An 18,453-nucleotide genomic window follows, 5' to 3' on the forward strand; every position below is an offset into this window, starting at 1 on the left:
GTTCTGTACTGGATATGTCTATCCAGGTGCATTCCCATTTTCAGTCCCTCACTCTGTGAATCCATGTTTAATGGGACCCAGATAGATTTTGTCTCATTCAGTCCCTTTCCTAAATAAGTCTCTACTCATTTTCTCTATGGCCTTCAATAGAAAGCACATGCACCCTCAGCAACAAAGAGAGGAAATGTGCGGTACCTTCCAAAACTCTCCCATCTGGCATATAGTTCTTTTGTTAAGTATGGCTTTCTGTGGTACACTGTAACAGTTGTTTTTTTGTAGTTGTTTTTTTAAAGTTTATTTTGGAGGGTGGAACTGATCGGACTCATCCAGCATGTGGTCCCTTATTAAAATGAGACAAAGCTTTAACTAACAACATGATGGCACACCAACTACCAGCTGAAGTCCTGCTCAAAGAGCAGTGAGTAAACAAATAGATCAGCTAATTCAGGGTTTCATTTCTTTTATTTTTTGAGTTAACATATTGTATGCTTTTTTTTTTTTTGGGCTGTCAAAATTTGTAAAGGTTACCAGTAACATACTAGTGTTTCCCTTTTTGGGACGCTGTAGCATATCAACTGCCGCCATAAAATACCTATAATGTGGCAATGCTTTACAGAAGCATAGTTTCAGTGCGACAATATGAATGGAATGAAACACACACAAAATATCACATTTTCTGCAAAAATATGTCTTCTTCTATAATACTCTAACAGCCCAATGCCACATGTACAGTGGCTGTCTGCTTCTTGTTGAATTTATTTGTGAGACATTTGTCATGCAAGGTGGATTAAAAAAACAACTCACGCAGCAGTCACCACCTTGTCTACAAACACAAAATTGGAAATAAAAAATTTGATTAACGTTAACTGTTGGAAACCATAAACCGAAACACTCAGTGAAAAAGGTTTCTTGGATCTTTGTGGTACTACGAAAGTACTACGAAGTTTATTGATTTGTCCCCCGATCAAAAAGGAGTATTCTAGGTGCAACTACTTGTAGATTGCTAAAAAAATAATAATAATTGAGAAATGTTAAAAAAATAAATGAAAGAATACCAATCATTTTCCTGAGCAAGAGATAGAAAAATTGACCATCTTGACCACAAAGTTCCTTTATATCGCAACAATTCACTACTAAATTGTTCTCAGTTTTTGCACATCTTTTGTGCGCTTATTTCCCAACATATTCAATGTATTTAGAAACAAATCACTGAAATCACTCATAAAATGAGTTTGTCGGGGGCTCGACTGAGCAGGTTCACCCTATGTCTTCAAGTCAGTCATAACAAGATATTGTGATTTCATTGATTGCTGCAGAACTAGGAAAAATTGTTAAGCAGAATAAATCTAAAAAGTGATATTTAGTGCACAAAAAACTATACATATTCGCAAAACCTATAATCCACACAATCTAACACCAGGCAAAAGCTAAAACGAGGGCTTGTCGGTTAAACTTGGTACAATATTTGTCGTTTGTTGTGTTGTAGTCACAGCACAGCGCAATTCAAATGCTATTACGGTACTTTGCATAGCCTCTTACAGTACAAGCAACAACACAATAGATAAACACAAAGAAAGACATTTTGGTTAATTCCACGGGTGAACAGCCTGACTGAACAATAAAAGAAAGAAGGATCATGATAGAGGTAGATGGAAAAAGGAAAGGATAGATAGACCTTGGCCTATATCCTAACAAAGCCCCACTAAGAAGGCATTCTTCCCTTGCCCTCCCATTTCCATATCAGAGGACTGTTTGATGTCAATGGGGGTGCACATAAATGCCCACCACCATCCTATCCGTTACGCCTTTAACTGCAAACACGGCACATTATATGCAATATTCTGTAAATGCATGCAAATTTAGCCATTTGATTTCATTTGAATTCTTAGATGGCCAGATTGAGAGAAATACAAAATTAGAAAAGGAATGACAGACATTGAAAGGAATAATGAATGAAATAAACAAATGTTAAATGCATACATTTGGAGTCATTCTGTTTCAGAATGCATACAACACGATCAATAATGTGTGCCTTTGCATTTAAAATAGCTATGCCACTGTTACCTAAAAAAATATTTTCATGTCCGAGTGTTGGTCAAAGATAGGACAAGAAGCAAACTGCTGTTTGTCAGGACCTACGGTAGAGGGACAGAACAGTGCAAATGCACCTTATATTCTTTCCTCAAGGCACGTTTGTGTTTGTTAGTATCATGGCTCCATAAACAATCTTTCATTGTCATGATTGTTCAGTGTGTGTGTGTGTGTGTGTGTGTGTGTGTGTGTGTGTGTGTGTGCGTGCATGAGATTCTTCAGCCCTCCGTGTTCATCCTCTTGTACAGCTAATCCTCGCTTCTCCTAATTTGCTGTGTTGAACTGTATGGACATGCTGCTGAGTCTGACTGCAAGCAGCTTGTCTAGCTATGCTGATAAAACACTGCAGCATCATTTATGCATTAAAGAAGACCAGGCTTTATAAATTCAAACCACCAATTTGCCTCACCGGCAGACATAATAAAAATAAAGGCTTTAGTCTAAAAACAAGGGGAACCCCAGAATCAATTGGTAATACTTTTGAACTTGAGCATACTTATTTTCTGTTCGACTTCATCTCAAAACACGGCTAGTTGATAAAAAAATATATATATTTACAAGTTTTCTCACTCAAAGTAATTACCCTTGAGTGTTAAACACTTTTTCTGCCACACCTTCATGAATTCTTGGAAGGATTATTCCAGGATCCTATGCAGCCTCGTAGTCATAGTAATTTTGATTATGTCATCCACGTGCTTTGATGGGCTTCTTCATCTTAGGATATAGTCGGGGGGTGCATGAAAATCCCATGAAGCTAGGTAGGGTTGGGTATCGAAACTCGGTACTAATATGACACCGGATCTGACTTAAACGGTAGTAACCAGACCGAATGAAAACAAACATTTCGGTGACCAACTTTTATTGTTGCAACGCCCCCTTGCTCTTCCGGTGTCAATTTGCATGACCTGCGCTACGCAACACCTTGAAATGAAAAAAAAAAAACTGTCGAAAGTTTGCCTTAATTTTTCACCGATGAAGGATGACTTTGGGAGTGCAACATGCAACAGGTGTAGTAAAACTTTTGCATGCAAGGGAGGTAACACCTCAAATTTGATGAAACATTTGGCGACTCATGGAGTCCGTATAAAAGCTGAGCAGTGCAATTGACAATTTACGTGTCGAAAATCCAAGCACTTTAGCAGCAGCAGTCGGACTCGGACAAATAAAACAAAGCCCCACTCGCAGCCCTGCCACCGCCAGTATGTTTGAAAAGGCAGATGACATTGATGACACTGACGGCAGCCTTTCCTCTTCTTCAGCTAAGCAAACTTGTTAGCAAACACCGTTGCCATTCAACAGCCTGTGTGTGACAAACATGTACGTTGGTGCTCACTTTCTGCTTTATGTGAAACTCCAAAGTCGTTTATTTTGTATGTAAAATGTTCACAGGGACACAACAGAAAAGTTAGCTCAAGATTGTTGGCTAGGTGTCTCAAATATACCTCCTGCCTCGGGCTGTGTTTTTGTTAAATGTTCTGAGTTGTGAGTTGATCACAATGGGCTACTACTAGTAACCTGAAGAGTTAGAAGTATCTTTTAAACTATTTTGATAGAAATATTTTTATTTCCGGCTTTCAAGTTACCACAGTAACACCTTTCAACTTTATTTATAATATTATGTTCAATGTAACCCTGCAAATAAAATGGTATTGTTTTTGAGAAAACATGCAGTTTTGCATTTTTTAGGTACGGAGAATGAGAATCGTTTAATAGGGATGTAACAATATCCAAACATCACAATATTGTGCTCTCATATCACGATATGAGAGCACAATACGATAATTATCACGATATTGTGGAGAGATTGGCAATACAAAAAAAAAGTCACAATAATTTAAAAATATGAGTACATACACACACAAAAACCCCACAATATTGTGCTTTTGTAAATTACAGCAATAAAAATTCTAAAAATATAAATTTTATATAAAAATATATAAATATAATATCTATATTGAGGCACTTGAAAATTCAACCACACATTGAGTTCCTACACATTGACTTTGTTCACAAACATATTTAAACATAAAAGGGCTAAAACATGCCTTGTTAAAATTAAACTGCACTAAAAACAAACCACCACAGGGTGCTCGAACTGCACAAATGTAAATCAACCCAACTTTTTTAACAGATATGCTGCTTTTAATATTGTGACACGACGACAACTATATATTGTGGCAGTTTTAATATCGCAATATCACGATATTGCTGTTATCGTTACATCCCTACAGTTTAAAAAGTACCAAGAAGGCTCCGGTATCAGATAAAACCAAACAATACCCAACCTTAAAGCCAAGTTGGGTGAGGGGTTGCTCCAGCGCAACAGTATTCCTCTCGGATGCTCAAGGCATTGTGAGGAGACACATCATGGTGAAAGTTGTTGTCTTGACACAACTTTTGCCTCTTTTACACACAGGAGAAAGCAAACATCACAGGATGTCTTTGCAGACATGCTGGTTGATTGTCTGGCCCACATCGATGGGGAAATCTTGTAGTTTATAGTTTGTGAATGAACTTTTCTGACAAGTCAAGAAACTTTTCTGACACTTCATAGAGAGACAGTATTTAAATAGGTTCAGTATTACTACCATTGTGCTAATTGGCTAAAGTTTACAAAATGACAGAAATTTATCAGATGTGGATTTGGCTATAACACAAGAGAAAGTTGGTTTAGGGACACGTGAGGTTAGAGCTTTCTTTAGTGCACAACACTTTAGTATTAGTGTTAAACAATTCAATCTCGTCATTCACCAGACGCAGAGTTTTGATCGTCCCTTTAGGAACGCTACGGATGCTTACCTTGCTTTCTTTATAGCGGTTTTGCATTGCTCAAAAAGTAGTTAAATACTTACACTCGGGCATTTGGTTTTGTTGATACTAAATTGCTGTACTTTTCTGTTGTCCGGGATATTAAGATGCCTTGTTAAAAAACACTTTTCCTCGGAGCTCTGAACTTTTAATTGAGGACTTCTACACTAAAGGTTGAGAGTGCGACTTGGTAACCGGTAATTGGTGCACACTAATTGATGTAAGAAAAAAAAAAGACAAGACAAATATTGCATACAAGTGAAAATGAGGATACCTTATGTGTGTACAAACAGTAGTTGTTCACATACAGGTCTGTGCACATTTAAAAACATGTGTAACTTTATTGCCTATGATCATTGTTTTATTCTTCCCAACTTCCTTTCTCCATTTGAGACAGATGTCCACACAGCCTATTTAGATTAAAGAAGATTTTAGGGGGTCTTATAATATTTGGTTTTTGGTTACATTACGGAATGTATGATTCAGTTTGACTCACTGTCCAGGTAGCCAAAAATCCAGTCTTGAAAAAAACCACAGACCTCCTGCCTCCATTCCTTCAGTTATACAAGGCCATATGTCTCGGATGCTATTTCCAAGTCAACATTCCATTACACTCAATAGGGAGGCAATATGGAGGAGAACTGGTACTTATTTTCAGACATTTTCCTTTAAGATGCTGCTCATTTCATGGAAAGTAATCCTATATCTGATATTGTATCTAACTATGTACAAAATAACAATGCAGTCATTCATCTTTTCTTTTTTTTATCATGTAAATTAGTGTCCTGTTGGGAGAAGATATGCTACGTCCTGTAAGGTAAACAGAGTAAAAGTCTTATTTGTTGTAATCATTCATGGGTAATTCAATTCCAATTCAATCTGATTATTCTCCAGCTTCTCAACCTGACGTTTTACTTCATGTCACAAGTGACAACTGGCTGGGCTCCTTGTCGCATTGTCAACCAAAGTCAGTGCACAGAAAGTGACAGACATCTGAGCTACATGTTAGCACAATTGCAACAATGCTATACACTGTAACATTATAGAAGTCGGGGAGTGGTCTGAAAAGTAACTTTGTTCCAGTGCATTCTGCCAGAGAGATTTGTATGAATAATTGATCAGAATGCTCCATATAACGTGCAGGTATAGACACTCGCTTTTTCGAAATTATTGAAATATTAAGATCAATTCCTTAATCTTTGCTGTGGACTGATTTCAGTTGGATACGAGACAAGAGATCAAGATGTCAGCGTTGATTTCTAGGTATTTACAGTACTGATACACTTAAAATATTTTAAAATGCAACTGACAGGTGTGTCCGAACTAAATATTTAGTTGCATTCACTTGAATCCAATTTTAAGTCTCTCCGTTAAGATACTTTTCCTCAACTAAACATGTGGTGTCTTGAAACAAATAATGCTTCTTTAAAGTTTTACTTTGAATCTAGATGTAATACTGATCTCTCATCTTGTATTCATCTTTTATTATCAACCTCACATGTTTTCTGTCTACAATATCAACCATACGTTTTCTGTCTAAAACAAAAAAAATGATTGGCCTAACTGTTCCTATACTGTTGGAGGGGAGTTGTTGCTACAATAAGTAACAAGCAATCTCTCTCTGTTACTCAGTATACTGGTGTGTGTTAAAGCCAAGACTATACTATTCTTTAAACCTGCTGCAGTTGGAAGTCACTTACCTTGATCATACGTGAGAGGTCTCCGGCATCAGCTAGCTCCAGTACTATGTTTAGCTCATTGTCCTCAATAAAAGACGCATGATACTTTATCACATTTGGATGGTTCAGTTGCTGTGGGAGAAAGAGAAGAAATACAACAGAGAAATAAATAAAAGTAGAGCAATCTGGTTTTTATATATAATAAAATAGCTTTTTTTTTATATATATCCATTCACACCTGAAGTGATTGAGGTAAACTTCACAAGTACAATATGACCAATAAATCTATTGGATTTGTTGGCACTAAGTCTAGCAACCTTTTCCAATTGTCACATTAGCACACAAGCATTTTACATTCATTAGCATTAGCTAACATTCAATTTCACAGGTTTTGAGCTTCAAAATGTAAAGTTTTGCTTATATAGGTAGTAAGTTCAGAATAGATCCCAACAGACAACAATCAAACAAGCACACAGTAAAATTTCCTTGCATCCATGGGTAATAGCATTGTTGAATCAAACTCAAAGTTTTTCTTCTCACTGGAAGTCACTCGCTCCCCAATCTCACCCCTAAAATCAACTGGCATCTGAGACGGAACTTCTCATAAGCTTCACTTTCCGCCAGTCTCCTCCTCCACGCTCCTCATTTTGCTTTTGAAAATAATCTGCAAGAGACCGCTTCATTTTTGGAAAATGGTATCCCAAGGGGGGGCAGCTACGTTGTGTTCTGGCTGCAACATATTTTGTTCTGTCCCCCATAGAGCTTCAAACCCTCCCAAAGAGGCTTTCAGAGAGTGCTGCCTGCCTGATACTGCTTGCTTACTGAATTGCTCACTATTTGTTGTTATGGTGCTCCACCATCTGTGGAGTTCAATTGACTTTTTTTTTTGTGTGTGTTATTTCGACTTTTGTCCCTATTACCTTGTGTAATGTGCTGTTGACAATGTCCATCTTCATATTGTTGAACAACGTGTTTCTCATGTGCTAAAATCGGCAAGACAACATGTTTCTTTTCTTTTTGTGCAAAAATGTTGGCACATGCATCTTAACCAATTGAATTCGATCACCAAGACATTTCTATGCCTTCAACTTTGTTTCAGCATGATAGCGCCCCAGTGCATAAAGCAAATTCCATAAAGGTATATTTAAAAAGATTTGGTGTGGAGCAACGTGAGTGACCTGCGCAGAGTCCTGAGGTAAATGAAAAAAATCAAACAGACGAAATATTCAAGACAGCCTTAAATAAAAATTGCAAGATACAATAAGAGATAATTTGATCACAGTCTGAAGCCCCGCCATGGACAACCAATTAGAAGTGAAACAGTTGAATACATGCTGTATTTGTAATCCCTATACATACCCATGGACCTAACGAAACGGTTTTGTCCTCTAGTGTGACAAAGCTGGGTGACATGTCACAACAACCCCTCTTAACTGTGATGACAACAACTCGTGCGAAACAACACACACACACGCAAACACACACACACACATACACGCTTGACAGGCTGACATGGCTGGCAGTCAGAAAAACAAGCTGGGCTTATCTCGGCTGCGATTCCTTCCTGTTGGTTGGTCAATAAGGCAAGAACAACATTTCCCGTTGTAAACAAAGTGCATCCATCCAGTGCAAGAAGAGGGAAGAGAGCGGGAAGGTGCCATGCGGAGCCTGAAGGACACCATTAATTTCAAACCCTGATAGGGTAAAACGCTGAAAAAGAACTAAATGGAGACAGCAGGGAAAGGCAAAGTGAACAAAGTTAAAGAAGATATTAGTGACAAGGGAATGATATATAGAGAGCTTAAGACGAGGCCCTGTGTGGCATGGCACTGTGGCATTGTCGGGGGGGGGGGGGGTCTGAGACACGAGGAGACAGAGCAGTGTGACACACGTCCTCCACGTGGCTTTGCTTTCTGCACTGTGATTAAAGAAATGTTCATGCTCTGAATGATGCAGAGAAGAAGGGAAAAGAGGGCTCTGTACAGTACACTGCACCACACTGCACTCTCCACCCATCTCCGCATCCCTCCCTGATCCTCCTCACTTGTCCTCCCTTCTACCTTCCCCACGTCTCCATCTTTCCCTCGCCCTCCCTTGTCATCTCCCTTGCCAGATGTATATTTGGCTCAGCGTGTCAGTTCGACATGTCTTCACACTGTAGCACAGCCAGAGAGCGATGACAAGCCCACCCGACCCATTCCGCTGCCATAATAACTGTAACCTCAGGCAAAAGATACAGAGGACTGTGGAGATATATTCACATGCAGATGTTGATGCTAATGACGGATGGAAGCCTGGTGTAAAACAACAATCATTCATTAGGAAATATCACAGAGGTTTAGATGATTATGTAATTGCACACACAGCCTGGGACCCACCAGCGTGTGTAATTACTTGACATAAAACCGTGCATGCTGTATTCCGTGAGCTATAGATGTGGCTGAAAGAAGAAGCTGATATCTAGGAAGGCCAACTGATCATTTAAAATGACCTAATCTTCAATTAAGTTTTGAACTGATGGAACACCATTGTCATTTAGATTAGGGCTGGGTTTAAAATAAAATAAAAAAATCAAACAATAGATATTGAATCGATTGTCCTTTTCAAGCGTGATATCGATTCATAAAATCTTTTTCCCCCATAAATGAACAATAAAATAGAATTTCAAAGGCCAATTTTTTTTCCGTATATTACCATTTTCTTGAAATTTAATGTTCACATGAATTTAAAAATATTTTCTTACATTTATGAAAGACCTGACTTATTGCAATTTGACAATTCAGAAGCTTTTTAATTTATATTTACAACTATTGAATTAGAATTATGAAAACCTTTTCATCTCCTCCATGCTGATGTCCATGTTTGTGTAACACTTAAGTGATTATAAAACATGTTATTTTCACTAATAAATCATTTAACCAGTTACTGCCTATGCAAAATTTAATTTGGAATTTAATGTTTGTGGGGGGTTTTTAAATTTAATATAATGTCATTGATATTTAGGAAGAATTCATGTTCCATAATTTATCAATATCTGATTAAATTGAAGTGAATCGAATCGAACTGAGCTTTTGTGAATTGAAATTGAATCAATTGAGGGAAATTAAATAGATATCCAGCCCTAATTCTAGATGAGATAAGGGGTAGGGACCATGAATAACAAAACTTGCATATAATTGCCACCTATTGAGATGTACTGGAGGGGAAAAAATCAACTACACATTTTTTTAAACAACCCCAAAAAAATTCCAATAAATGCTGATTAACATTCAATATGCATTTTCCAAGAAAACTGTGGGTAAAGGGAATGGGGTGGGGGGAGGACAAGTAATGCCAAAAACAAAACAAAACAAAAAAATATATTGCGGAAAAAAACATTGGGGGGGGGGGGGGGGGATCTGCAAATCCTTATTGAAAACAGGAACTGCAGCTACAATTTTCAACCAGGCTTCCCCAATCCTGGTCCTCGAGAGCTGGAGTCCTGCAGGTTTTGGATTTTCGGTCCGCTCCAACGCACTTGATTCAGGTAATCAGCTCATCAGCAAACTCTGCACAAACCTGATAACGATTCTAATCGTTAGAACCAGGTGTGTGGCAGGACGGAACCATCTAAAACCTGCAGGACTCCAGCCCACGAGGACCAGGATTAGGGGAGCCTGTTTTAGACAATTGAGTAAAAATATAAACATGGAGTGAAAATATAGGTTTATGAGCGATATTTAAAAAGCGTGTTACTTAACGGGTATTTGTCTTGTCAGTGAACACACGCTGCCTAATCACATTCACGCACACCATAAACACATTCAGTAATTAGCATCTTTAATTGTTGACATTATTCTTTGGAACATAATCCAGACTTGATCGTAATTGACAAAGAGGAGCACACAGATGTGGAATTGCATGCATGATGAAACTTAATGAATGTCAGCGAGCTGGATACTCAGTGGGGACAAAAGGACAGTGAGTGAGAAGTGAGATTCTCAAGTTGAAATCGGTACGTCAGAACAGGACAATGCAGATGAATGAGCAGACACAAATACAAACAGACAAACAAACAAATAGGCAGACCAATGAAAGGCAGTGACTAAGAGTAGTGTGTATGCGTCCGCGTTTGTGTCCATGCATGCGTGCATGGAACCACGCACAAGTATGTGTGTCATTCCAGTCGGTCCATGCCACTGTGCCTCTCATTATTCTGATTTGGCTGTGTCTCCTGTTGGCCTGTCTAGAGCGGGGATAAGGCAAAATGGCTGTCTCTCTCACACTCAGTCTTTTATTATAAGGCAGAATCTCTGTGTTCACTTGAATGAGCGTAGAAAAAGAGGAGAAAATAAAGCTCTAGGCGGAAGGTGAGCCACCATAAAGAAGTGAAGTGGCTGTGTGAGAAACATATAGATTGGCGAGAAGGACAAAAAGGGAGGAAAATGATATATGTGACAGCCAGCAGAGGAGAGATAGAAATGAGCAATATATAAAGAAAATGAGTGACGTCACCTGTCGAAGACTGACAATGAACCCTGCCATGACCACTTGTAGAAGGTCAGAAATACAGACTGAGGTTAACCCTGACGTCTTGCGGCATTAAGTCAAAGATGGGCTGCTCGGTTTACATCTCTCGACAATGCGGTGTCGGCATCTGCGTATCCTTGTCTTTGATCGGCCCCTGGAGCTATACTGGAGTGTTTAGAGTGGCACAAACTAATCGAATTAGTTTCTTTTTCCTCCTTAATGTATATGTGAGAAAGCATACAAGCATAAACAGCCTGCAGTGATTATACATGGAAGACGAGCACAGATGTGAAGGAAAACATAATCTGGAAACACACGTTAAGGAATGAATATGAAAAATGTCTTACAATGTTTTCACAAGCACTTGAAAATGAATATGACTGACACATTTTATGGTAGGTAGTTTAATCAATACCACTTCATTGTGGGTAAAATTTTAAATAAAGGTACTGTAATAATAATAATAAGAATAATAATAATAACAAACTAAATATAATAAATCAATTAATACTCTTGTCTTGCATGAATTACAGCTGACCAATCGTCTAAGAACTTTTTCTTTTTAGCAAGCTCATTATTGTGATAGCCCATTAATGCTTAACGTGCCTGATTATGATTTGAGTGTGATGCTGAGGATCGTTGCTATTCAGTGTAGAGTTGGGTATAAAAAAGATCGAATAATCAATATCGAATCGATTTTCCTTTTCAAGCCTGATATCGATTCATAGAACTAAATTATTTTTGTATATTTCCTTTTCCCATAAATTTATAAGAAAATAGAATTTTAAAGGCAAAGGTTTTTTTTGTATTTGAATGTTTTCTTGACATTTACTGTCCATAAATTTAAAGTATTTTCTTTCATTTATGAAAGACCTGACTTATTGAACTTCATGACCATTCAGAATATTTTTAATTTATATTTACAATTATTAAATTTGAATTATGAAAATGTTTTCATCTCATCCTTGATGATGTCAATGTTTGTGTAACACTTAAGTGGTTATAACAATAAATAATTTAACCAGTTACTTCCTCTGCAAAATGTAATTTGGAATTTAATGTTTGTGGAGTTTTTAATCATGTCATTGATATTTAAGAAGACTTGATGTTCCATAATTGACAAATATCAGATTGAAGCGAAGTGTATCGAATCGGGGGGTAACCAAAATCAAAACGAACTGAACTCATGTGAATCGAAATTCAATCGATTGAGGAAATTAGAGACCTAATTTGGAGGTATTTAATCGGGTTAGTATGCACAATATGATCTTATTGCGTGACCAGTGTCGACTGGTCATTTATTGGAACAAAGTTAAGCCACACTTTCATTTGGCATGCATACGCCACAAACTGTACGGGCAATTCTATGTAGCATTTGAAGCAATAAAACAGAAAAAAAGGCCATAGATGAGACTCCAAGCCTGGAGGAATGTAACTGTAGACACACTAACACGCTCACTCAAAGACTTTAGAGATTGCATGTACTTTTCAGTCCCAAGCGTTCACTTTTTCCTTTTCTGTATTCACACAAACACAAAAAAAAAATACAAATGTACCCACAAGCACCTCACACACACATTCAAGATGCCTTATGCAGTTGAATTGTTTTCTTGTGGTGCAAGGACTCTGCTGAGGCACCTAACAAGAAAAAGATTGCCGCAAAACACACAATCCCCCTCTTCTAGGGTTGCTTACCTTAAGGAGATCTATCTCTTTGATGCAATCCTGCCGAGCTTTGGCATCCATCAAGTCAAATATCTATTAGGGGATGAAAAAGGAAGAGAGAGATAGAGGACGCAGATGCGCATTATGGCGGGTTGAACAAATGTAAGGTGGGCAGAGTTCCAGAGAAAGTAGCAAAAAAAACATAAGCGTAAACAAGGTTGCTGCTGTATGACAGGTGGCATCACCTGAGTGACTCATACGTACTATATAGCCTCATGATAATTGTGGGGAGTGGGTAAAAGTTGAACCAGAATAACATAACCGCAAGTTTAGGGCAGTCAGTAATGAATCTTTAACTTATCATTTGTAGCGGTGGGGAAAAAGTATGGGGGTGGACAACTATCGTGCATCTCTATAACAAATGTTAATGGGTTCTTACCTGGACTTTCTTCAGGGCCACAGATGTGTTGTCTAGCAGATACCTTGCCCGGTAAACCTCACTGAATTGTCCCCGGCCTATTTTCTTCTCAATCTGGAAGTTAGCAAGTGAATTGTGGCCCATGTCTGGTTGCAAAGGTTTCTGGAAGAAGAAAAAGTAAATAAATAAATTGAAACACTGCATGTACAGCAACGTGAATCTGTGAGATTGTAGATACACTGGAAAGAAGGAGGCATTACTCTGTGACACTTTTTAGGTTAAATGTTAGATCAGGGATGGGCAACTTAAATGCTGGAGGGTGCCACAATGTTTCATCAGTACTAGTACAGTACGGGACAAAACTGCTGAATAGCAACATTAAACGGATACTTTAGAAATTTGCCAATTTTCAGCAATAAAAAGATGAATATTTTGTTTATAATAAATTTGATAACTTCATTATTTTTAATGTACACCTCGAAAAAGGCCTTTTGCAATGACATCACATGTTGAGGGTCCAGGCAAGAACTGCTGTTCCGATAACGATACTGGTATCGGCAGAGGCCCTGATACTGTATTAAAACAGTGGTATCGGTGAATACTAACAAGTAACATGCCGATACCATTAATTCTGACACTAATATAGGACTTTGGATACAGCAACTTGTGTCTTGCTCATGCATAACATTCACTGATGTGTGACATGTTCACTGCATGGTGAACCAATGGCAGGACAGCTTTTTCATGTTGAGAAAAAAAAAACTTAGGTATCGGTATAGTATCGGCATCGGCCGATACTGCAAAGCTGGGTATCGGAATCAAAAAACAGTATCGGAACAACACTAGTAACAACCAATCATGGACTTGAGCCATGATTAGTTGTTACCCGAGCCCTCAACACGTGATGTCATTTTCAGTCTACAGCAAGTTTTTAAGGTGTTAATTGTACATGAATAATGATGTTATTAAATTCATGATAGGTAAAATATTAACTTTTTACTACTGAAAATTGAAAAATTAGTAAAGTATCCATTTTAGATGCAAGAACTCATTTTGTGCATTTTTCACAAAAATCAACTCACTCAAAATTTTAATATTATTGAGGTACTATGTTTGTCCTGCATATCATTCTAAATTTCTGCACCTGCGGATTGGCTTTTTTAAAAAAAAATTTTTTTTTACAATAACTCGTTTTTGGTATTTTTTCTCATGATTTTATTTGTCATAATCAAACAAAAACAGAGCAGGCTGCAGTGACCTTTCCTGCTTTTGGTAAACCTGTAGAAGGTGTTGGCATGAGCAAACAAAAGGTGATATGTTAATATCAGAATGTCGTACGTCACCAGTGTTGCCATTGGGGCTGTGGGAGCAGCTCAGGGGCAAGAGGCTTAGGGAGGACAGAGGGAAGGAAGGCAGAGGGAGGTGTCAAAATTGTATCACCTAGGCACTATGCGACAAGAGAAGGGGAGTGTTATCACAAGTCACTTGCTTGAAGCAGTTTGACAAGAGTTAGCAAGAGCATAAACCAGTGTCTTGGAGCTACTCAATCGATTTAAATTAAGTCCATCAAATATACAGAAAAGAGAGAGCATGTCAGTTCAGTATTCCTGCATCATTTCAACTGTGTTTACATTTGCTGGCCTGACTATCACAAAACAACCTTCATGATCAAGATGTTGATGAAGATGTACGTACAGTATGAGCTGTTTTAATAAAGATGACTTGACTTTTTCTGTTGGCATGTACTGTATGCTTCATATCTACTTTTACACTGCAGTTCCAATAAATTGGGACGTTAAGACTCTCCTTGAACACTGTCAGCATTCTGCCTGTTCCGTCACAGACACATCCTCGCAAGCTGGAAAATTTGTGTCTATAAGGCTGCTGTGGAAGGGGCTAATATAGGGGTGGATAATTAATTTTCAAAGGGTGCCATGTGAGAAACTACTAATCCACGCCATGTGCTAAAACTCAATTGTGTTCCAAATTTTGTTTTTTCCCCTTTTTGTTCAACAAAAATTCAGTCATTAAAAAGAAATTGACATTGTTTCACTATTTAATTAACATTCACCACCCCCCCAAAAATCTATATTTTTAAATATTTTAAAGTATGCTGACACTCAACATCAGCCATTTATAGTTGTGACTCCCAAATAAATCATCACCAGGCAAATCCCCCCACCCCCCCTTGCCTCCACCATGCATCTAAGTTCACTACAGACATTGGCACTACAGACACATGGCTGGCAAGGACAACTACATTGCCAACTGCCTCTCTCTCAGGGCCGTTCACCTGAGGCTTGATTGCGTTGCCATGGCTGCTGACCAGGCCGCCGACTCTGACATTCAAGCCTACCGTTACAGACTGCGTCTGGAGGACATCACATTTGATGACGATAATGCCACACTCCTCTATGATGTGTCGGCCAACTGTGCCCAATGGTGCCTGTTTGGCGGCACTGTGTTTTTGACAGCACAGAGCTGCCGACTGTTACGGACCGTCCGTATTTTAGCAGTGAATGTAGCAGCATTACGGCCATAACATTGAATATTACGGTTACGGATATTTTTTAAAAAACAAACGCTTGTAGCTCGAGTGACGTAATGCGTCACTCACTGCTCATTCATGAGCAGTACAAGCTAGCAGACAAGTCTAACGTTAGCCGAAAGCTAACGTCTTGAGCTGAACCCTGATTGCTGATATTAATATCAGTGGAAAGGAATCATGGCAGTGACACCAAGCCTGTGTTCAGACTGCAGGCATATCTGATTCCAATCGGATTCCTCCTCAAATCAGATTTTCAGGGTTGACTGTCCACAGTTTTAGCAAGTGCAAAATCCGAGCTGGCCCTGTTCAGACTGGGCCACATTATTGACCCATCTGACAGGCTGCTGTATCAACAACGTTGAACGGAGGCGTCGTCCAGCCCGTGTGAGGAGCCAGGCGTGCTTTCTTAGTCATTACTGTAGTAATACTGGTTGAAATGTACAGTGTATCTAATTGCAAGTGATATTTGTGATCATTGTTACATATTTAAGTCCTTGACTTCACGTTGAAAAAAAAAAAGGCTAGTGGCACTAAAAAGTTTGGGGATTGCTGCCTTTGCTTAAAAAAAATGGTGTATGTGTGTGTTATAGGAATCGATTTATTCTTCGAAGCATTAATATTAATTTTCGTATTTATAATGCCTTGTGAGTTTAGTAGTATAGTCACTGCCATGAATGCAATTCTACTGATAATTTAGTGCTATACACATCAGTAAATATATAAAACACAAAAGAAGAATTCAAACATGCAGAGTTAATGATTTGATGCTTTTGGACATGGTACTGTATGTGACTTGTCCAAAATTTGTAGGACATTTGAGGAGTTTGTCAAACACCAAATTGTACTACTACTCATTCAACTTTGGAGATTCCACTGCATTTTTCATATTTATGATAATTTGTTAGTTCATTACTGCCTTTAACAGAGCTGAAACATGATTAAAAAAAGAGTGTAGAAATTAATAAAGTAATAATTGTTGCAATAAATGCAACTAAATCGCTTGGATGTCACAGATAAAATACTGATGTGGCATTAGAGGGTTTGTGTTTTATTTATGGTTCATGCTGGCGATTAGATACATCTGGTCATAATTTGTGAAGATTAACAGCCTTGTTGGCAGTCAAGAAACTAGGTTTGAAGCGAAGGGGGTTTAATTTCCGTTAACTGACAGCAAAAGGAAGAAGCCCGAGTCTGTCAGGTGATAGGTCCAATTAACCCCTCTGAAGTGCTTTTTCTGTGTGACTCTGCCACCAGATGTCTCCGAGTCACTCTGACAGCTACCATACAGACCACCATAATGGATTATTCAGTATTACGACACCTCCATGGCAGCTCTGGCACAGTGCCTCACTAAGAAAACATGACCAGAAACGATTATGTGACATATTGAACTACTGCATGTTTGTAGATGTTTTTACATAATGAAAAGATTGCATGAGATATTTGCAGGGCCATGGAGGTGGCCGTATAAAAAGTATGTTATGTACTTCATACTGTACAGTTTGAGGTGTTGTAAAAACAATGATAGAGAGAGGAGAGCAAGACTGACCGAGAGATGGAGGGAGAGAGGAGAGGACAAGAGGGCATTACTTTCATTCGCTGCGTGGTAGCTTGACAAATGTTAGCATGAGCCTCTAAAGCACTATGACAACCGCCTGCTGAGAGCACAGTCTTGCTAATGTGTCCTGGCATGCCAGCCCCGTAATCACACATTTACATATGCAATGACCTACATTTGCATGTCAGATCGCACACTGTCCGGCATGATTAACAGTGGGCACCTCCCCGTGTGGAGTCGCCTTGGGTGGCAGCAGAGGCCGTGCGAGGGCGGAGGAGAGGGCTGGAGGGAGGGCGTCTTTTTTGGCAGCCGAGGGGCCAGGCTGCCAGGCAGGATTATGTCAGCCAGCAGCCCCGGCATTAGACACTTCATTAGAGCTAATCTGTTTAGCAGTGGGCAGTGTATGTAAACTTCACAGGCCATTTGCGGCACCTCTTCGCCCCCTGGCCTGGCCTTCAAAGGGCAGCCAAGCTGTAGCTGACTGACAGGCCGTCTCATCTACCGCACATGGGTGTCACACAATCAAGGGCCCGACAGAGACACTCACACATAAGGAGACGTCACAGAGGAATGACCCTGAATGACGTTGGGGTGACTGAAGGGAGCAAAGAGGAGGGGTCAGAAAAATGTAGGTAAAGCATTGCAGAAACTAATTTTATCTGGATTAACTCAACTGCTAATAAAAATGGATGCCAAGACACAGAATAATTCATAATCCATGATGACCAAAGCCTCTTCTCTAAATGTTACTGTTAAGCCATGAGGTTTGCGTAATGTCAATCTTACTGGTGATGTGGACAAGGTAGTATGGGTCGTATTTGTGAGGGACAGGATATTGTGGGTAAAGGTGACATGAAACTGCCATGAGCTTCTCAGAAGAGAGAGAGAGAGAGAGAGAGAGAGAGAGAGAGAGAGAGAGAGAGAGACAGAGACAGAGACAGAGAGAGACAGAGAGAGAGAAAACTCATCAGACGAAGTGTGATACAGGCTGACCAATAATGACGCCATTTCCAAACACAGCTGACAAGACACATGGAGGGTTGACGGGGCAAGGCGGGAGAGGGGGGGGGGGGCAAGCGAGGGGAGACAAGCAGCAGAGGGGGAGAGGGTTTGATGTGACAGCTCGGCAGTGCCAACGGCTGCCAGAGAAAGGCCAACAGCAGCAGAGAGGACAGAC

The 18,453-nt window shown here is 39.2% G+C and overlaps 1 protein-coding gene across 2 annotated transcripts in view; it reads right to left on the reverse strand.

The window, feature by feature from the left end:
* nek7 (NIMA-related kinase 7) overlaps positions 1-18,453 on the reverse strand; it is an 85,320-nt gene that overhangs the window by 34,312 nt on the left and 32,555 nt on the right. For both annotated transcript variants that reach the window (XM_077584503.1, XM_077584502.1), the window contains exons 3-5: positions 13,192-13,332; positions 12,783-12,845; positions 6,600-6,710 (exon numbers count right to left, since the gene is read on the reverse strand). In XM_077584503.1, the coding sequence (XP_077440629.1) occupies positions 6,600-6,710; positions 12,783-12,845; positions 13,192-13,332 (315 nt within the window). The remainder of the gene's footprint in view (positions 1-6,599; positions 6,711-12,782; positions 12,846-13,191; positions 13,333-18,453) is intronic.

The sequence above is a fragment of the Vanacampus margaritifer genome, chromosome 13, assembly GCF_051991255.1.
Source record: "Vanacampus margaritifer isolate UIUO_Vmar chromosome 13, RoL_Vmar_1.0, whole genome shotgun sequence".
NCBI classification, from domain to species: domain Eukaryota; kingdom Metazoa; phylum Chordata; class Actinopteri; order Syngnathiformes; family Syngnathidae; genus Vanacampus; species Vanacampus margaritifer.